General features: G+C 34.8%; 1 protein-coding gene across 1 annotated transcript; it reads right to left on the reverse strand.

Moving 5' to 3' along the window:
- Positions 1-2,489: 2,489 nt before the first annotated feature.
- LOC145034918 (uncharacterized) lies at positions 2,490-4,476 on the reverse strand. The gene is made up of 4 exons (XM_078983480.1): positions 3,730-4,476; positions 3,208-3,639; positions 2,859-3,129; positions 2,490-2,783 (listed from the first exon to the last, which is right to left on the reverse strand). Exons 1-4 carry the CDS (start codon positions 4,225-4,227, stop codon positions 2,632-2,634), a joined length of 1,353 nt encoding a protein of 450 aa, XP_078839606.1. The 5' UTR covers positions 4,228-4,476; the 3' UTR covers positions 2,490-2,631.
- Positions 4,477-6,354: the final 1,878 nt, after the last annotated feature.

The raw sequence follows: 6,354 nt of genomic DNA on the forward strand, positions 1-6,354 counted from the left end.
CTTCAACTCTTACCAACACACATAAAAGGGTCAAATCTCTTCAAGAGGGGCTAGGGTTTCGAAATGGGACTCAAAAGGCTATGGAGATTGGGAAATGAGAGGATCAAGGTTCATTAAGCTGTTTAAATAGGGTCCAAACTCTAAAATTTAAGGTTTTCCCTCTGAGTACGTATGCCCAACGTACGAGGAGTACACTCAACGTACTCTAACTTTTCTGGAATTGGCAAAACTGCCCCTAGGGTCCAAATTTGCAAAACATTTACACACCACGGGTCAAAATGAAAAATACCTTTAATCGAGTGTTACAATTCTCCCCCACTTGAATGAGACTTCGTCCTTGAAGTCGGCTACCACAAATAATTCAGTGTAATGCTCCATCATCTCGACCTCGATCCACGTCCATTATGAACCCTTGCGGTGCTGCCACTGCACCTTCACTAACTCAACAACCTTGTTCCTCAAGGTTTTTGTCTTCCGATCAAGAATTGCCACTGGTCTCTCGATATAATTCAGGCAATCATCCACTTAAATATCATCCAATGGAACCATTATGGAATCATCAACCAAACATTTCCATAGTTGAGAGACGTGAAACGTGCTATGGATCTCATTAAGCTCCTCAGGTAGATCCAAGCGATAAGCAACTCGGCCCACCCATGCCAAAACCCCGAAAGGACTGATGTACCTGGGGCCCAACTTGTCAATCTTCCTGAATCAGATGGCACCTTTCCAAGGTGACACCTTCAGGAGAACCAAATCCCCATCCTGAAACTCCATATCCGACCGTTGCTTGTCGGACTAGCTCTTGTGTCGACTTTGAGCTGTCTGAAGTCTACCCAAACTTGTTAAATTAACTCGGTAGTTTTAAGTACCACCTTAGTACTCCCCATGAATCACTGACCGATCTCACCCCAACATATCGGGGTCTTGCACTTCCTCCCATAGAGCATCTTAAAAGGAAGTCAATCAATGTTGGTATGATAACTGTTTTTATACAAAAACTCCGCCAAAGGGAGATACGTACCCCAAATCCTACCAAAATCCAATACGCATGCCCGAAACGTATCCTCCAAGTTTTGGATAGTCTACTCACTCTGTTTGTTGGTCTGCGGGTGGAAAGTTGTGCTGAAATGATAATGTGTACCCAACTTCTAGCGGATATCAACTATTGGGGTATCAAACCCACTGATGTGTGGGCCCTAGAGAGTTTCAAATTTGCCCTTGAAATGGGCGCATATAAATCACAACTGTCTGACACCAAAGGAAATCATATTGGAGCGATTGATGGAAATTTTTGGACAACCATGAAAAAATAGTGTTCCATTTGAACGATGTAGTATTATTTAAAACATATCAAGCACAAGTTATTTTTATCTTTATGTAATTATTAGTTTTAGTATATTTAAAAATTATTAGTTTTGGAAGATTTATATAATTATTAGTTTTGATAGATTTAAAAATTATTAAGCACTGTTCTGTTTTGCAATATATACATTTTATTTGAAAAAAAAAAAAAACGATTGTTCTGAAACGCTATTTCGGAATACTACTCCGATATCCTAGATTTCTCTCGGAAATTCCCGGTTCCGGACATGATAGTCGTATTTCAAAAATTAGAATTGTTAGTTATTTTTTAAAAAGCGTTCGTTAATCAATTTCCTTAATTTAATGTATGCCTATCTTTCTTGTAGTTAAAATGTTTTAGAGTAAATTATAGAAATGGCCCCTGTATCACAATGAAAATAGCAACTTTGGTCTAGTTTTTGTTTTTTCATTACACCAGTCGTCCTTGTGGTTTCATATTCTTGCAATTTTGGTTCCCGAAATAAGTCGTCCTTGTCGTTAAATCTAACCATTGAGGTGTTAATTTTTTTTTTTTTTTTTTAAATGGCTATTTTCCCCTATGGACCTAGCCTGAAATAACATATTACCATATGGACCAAGTTAAATCTCCGCCCCTGATTTTATGCCAACTTTTCCGGCTCATCATGCACAGGACAAGTGTCGGTTGTTTTTGTCTATTATATTTGATAAATAATGGAAGGGAAGATTTGTTGTTGAATTTAATAAAATAAATAATACCAATTTAATAATTTATTTCATGCGTGTACGGAGGTTAATGAAGAGTCCTGATCCTTTAGAAGAGCAACGTAGGAAGGAACTTCAACAACCCAAATTAGGGACAGCTTGGTTTGTTTGACTAACAAAAAATTGACATTCTTTTACTTTTATTTAATGGGGAAATTTCTCTGTTAGAAACCAACCATAAATGTAACAACTTATTTAATCTGTGTATTCTAAACAGTTTGTGAATTTCTATTTAAATATCGGAAGGGTTCATTTCATTTTCATTTTGTTGGTATCATTATGTTTGTTGTTGTTAACGTTCGTATTGTTTCTAAAAAAATATAATTATTATATATAATTCTAATATTAACATTATATTATATATAATTCTAACTCTATTTAGAATGAGCCCTTCTTCTAGAGAAAAACAATAGACTTTAGTCCTCCTTTCTTAGAATGCAACTAAAACTGTATTAACAGTTATAAATGAATACATTTTCCTTCATTCTATGTTCTCTGGGTATCATCGAATAGAACCCATAATAATTACCAATCTTGAAATAATCATGGCAAAGTCTCGCTTGTGAAAACTGTAGTCCTTCCCAAAACAAAGAGAACCAGAGACAACTCAATAAAGAAGATGGTGTTTATCAGACTCCTATCCACCGTCCATCCATACAAAGTAATCCCTCCCGGATTATTCTGCAAATACATCACTACAACAAAACTCAAATCAGACCAAATTCCAATACAGTTTAGGGTTTAGGGTTCAGGATTTATTATCAGCTTACCAAAAGCTTGTCTCCTATGGTAGGAAGACAGATAAGAAGCCAATTGCGTATTCGTAGGAAGGGGTATATAATTCATTGCCTCCAAATCACTTTCAGAAGACACACTCATCGCTTGATTAGAAACTCTCATATGAGACGCATCATCTGGACCACATGAAGCCAATGCATGCCATCTACTTGCTAACGCTGCAATCCCTTGAGCTCTATGAGAAATCTTCGCAGCAGCATTCAAACACAGAATCAAACCCACAACTTGCGCAATTGATGACACCTGCAACAACACTTGATAAATCATCAACTGGTTCTGGATCTGGGTTTATGGTTTAGGGTTTTTTGGTATCCGACTTACTGCAAAATCACCGCTGTTTATAAAGGTTACTTTGTTACTGAACTCGGTGATTTGAAACAGCATTGCAAATTGGCTTGATGTGACAACGGTGAACATGAGTATGAGAAAGATTCGGAACCTATGGCTTATTTTTGAGAGATCATGGCGTAAACGAGCATGTTCCTCTATGAATACAAGAACATCGGTTTCTGTTTCCAAGAGTCTTCCGTAATCATCAAACTGGATGATTTGTAAATTACAGACTAAATGGAACACGAGACAGGCTGATAAATAGATGAAGTTTACATATGCCCATGACCAAGTCAAAGCTACAAGGATCCCTAAAGACTTCCACCATGAATCATTGTGCATGTATGTAATACGAATCACTTCACGGGCTATCTTTAAAATTAGACATGGCAGAGCCCATAGTATTAGCAATCGTATAGATTCCTGTGATAAATAAGACAAACAAAGCCCGATTTATATAGTCGTAGATTTACTCTGATGATATAGATGGATTCGAATTGGGTATTTACTTACAGAAATTTTCTGGATATACTCCTTTGAGAATCTTTCGACATGGCCACTATACTGATCGACGAACAGAAACTTTCGAAGACCATATTTCCTCAAATTATGGGAAAGACAAAGCAGAGAAACAGCTGCCAAACAAGCATGTGAAGCAACGATGATAAGCTCAAAGCCTTCGATTTGGTAGAGATCACAATTCAAACAGTTGGTGGTCAGCCACAGCACAATTACAGGAACCGAAACCCCAATTACCAAAAACGCTACCCAAGAAATCCCAAATCTCAAAACAGTAGTTTGATCGAAACCCAACAAAATTAAAATCAACTTCAACCTTTGAAGGCTTTTATCAAGACGGGTTTCTTCTTCTTCGTCGTCCTCTTTTTGTTCTTGATCTTCTTCATTTAGGTTTTGGGTTTGGTCCGGAATGAGGGGAAGAAGAGGGGTTTTGATTGGGAGGTTTTCTTCTTTCGATTCCTGTTCTATTTGCGCTGGTGAGTGATCTGACATTTGGCACAAGAAAGTGTTACGTAATTGTCGGAGTTCATGCGAAATCTGTAGATTTTAGAGGAGGATTGGAATGGAAACCATTTAATTTGAACGCAGTTTGAATTTTAGAGTGCCTTTAAAGAGGAGAAATGGCATCGCTGTCGTCTTTGCTTCAATCTCTAGGTTTTTCTTGCTCTACTTAACTTTTTTTCGGACGAATCTTCCGACTTTGTTCTTAAATATTTAGTGATTAAGTGGCCAAAGGTTCAAAGCTTAACCAAAAGAATTAGGGGTCGTTATGGTCATATTTGATTATATATCACATTTCAACCTTATATTTAGAACTAGTTATTTTATCTCATTAATTTTCATAATTCTATTTTTTTATTCATCATTTAGCTTTTAGCAATTAATTATTATAGTTAGCACTTACTTATCATTTATTTATTAATAATAAATTATAAAACAAAAACAAAAAACGTATTAATACTATAGATGGCACTTACTTATCCTTTATTTATTAATAATAAATTATAAATTATAAAACAATAGCAAAATAAATGTTAACTTTAACCCATATATCATCCCACACCTAAAGTATCTCCCTCTTTCCATATTTTCTCATATATCAAACCCTAAACCATATTTTGATTATTTTCTCATCTACCGACATAATATTCATCCGTCTCCTACCCCCACTCCCTCGTGGTGTGCATATCAGCGATTCAAACAAATACCAAATTTGAAGTTGAGTTCCAACCTTAAGGTTTGATTTCTGATGAAGATCAAACATTTTTATTTCGAAATTCTTGGGAGTTTTGTTGTGTATTTTTTTCGACGGCATCGACATAAGTCTAGGATCTCAAGATGGCAGGATGAAGTTCTTTGATTTTAGATATGTCAGCAATTGTATTTTTTTTCTTTTAGATAGGTCCAAGTCTTCATAGTGTTTCTAAAAATTCTGTGTTTCTCGTATTCGTCGCGATACAAGAAGTGATGATAATATTATGGGGAATATATTTTTCGATTTGTATACATTTGGTTACTAAGTTTTTTTAGTCAACATTTAACCTTCAACTTATTAAACTGTACATATTCAGTTCTTGTGACTGGGTACTCCAGGTTAGCCGGGAAAAACTTAATAGGGTAATATATTTCTCATTTTATACACATTTAGTCATTAATATTTTTTTACACATTTAGTCATTAATATATTTGTTGTTTCAAAATAATTTTTTTTTTTTGATTTTGTACACATTCAGTACTTATGAATGCTTTCTTTACGTTTTTTTCTCATGCCAACTTACGTTGAAAAATCATTGATGAGGTGCTTGGGTTTGTTGATGATTATGTCCATCGCAACCTCGACTGCTTGGTTGCATAGGTCTTGTGGTTTGACTTAGGTCTTGTATTTTGAATATCGTATCTTCTTCATACGATATCAAATTTTAACCATCATTATATCCACATGTTTATATTTTGAGTCTACTATAACTTTCGTTAAGATTACTCCCGTTAAAATGTAATATATTTTTACTTACGATTTTATAAAAAAAACATCAATACATGCTTTCATAAAAAACGTATGGATATAAAGATTGTAAGTAAAAATATATTACTTTTAAATAGGAGTAATCTAAATGAAGGTTGTAGTTGTGACAACCCGATATTTCGAATCAATATAATGACCTAAAAAATCAAGAATTGTAATCTCTTTTAATATAATGAAAATAGCGTCAAAAATAAAATGTTCAAAAGTCTCTATCGGGATAAATAAAGTGATAAAGATCGTAACTAGGTTTCCAAAAATATGAAGAATATTAAAATCCGAATTATAATGAAGAAGTTATGACCGATCGAAGATACGCAACAATACGGGTAAAACACTGTTAAGCATAAAACGAGAAATTTCAATAAAATACTTTTCAACCTTAGGTGTCTAAATGAAAGTTGTAGATATCCCAAACCCGTAAACATACATAAAAAGAACACCCAAATCTGACTTCATATGAGGAAATTATGATTTTTCGAAATTTCAGACATAGCAGTAGACAGCAAAAAACTCGAAATCGAGATCGAGCGACTTTTTGCCAACATGACCTAAACGAGATTCGAAGATCTCATCAATGGTATTACAACGGTAAAAAG

The sequence above is a fragment of the Lactuca saligna genome, chromosome 3 (genome assembly GCF_052625555.1).
Source record: "Lactuca saligna cultivar CGN05327 chromosome 3, ASM5262555v1, whole genome shotgun sequence".
Taxonomy (NCBI): Eukaryota; Viridiplantae; Streptophyta; class Magnoliopsida; order Asterales; family Asteraceae; genus Lactuca; species Lactuca saligna.

Bases quoted from the DNA above. Each gene is read 5' to 3' on its own strand.
- LOC145034918 (XM_078983480.1), bottom strand. From the start codon at position 4,227: ATGTCAGATCACTCACCAGCGCAAATAGAACAGGAATCGAAAGAAGAA. The intron at 3,640-3,729 runs GTAAGTAAATAC...TATTTATCACAG, and splicing joins AGTATATCCAGAAAATTTCT to GAATCTATACGATTGCTAAT. The intron at 2,784-2,858 runs GTAAGCTGATAA...GTTTTGTTGTAG, and splicing joins CCATAGGAGACAAGCTTTTG to TGATGTATTTGCAGAATAAT.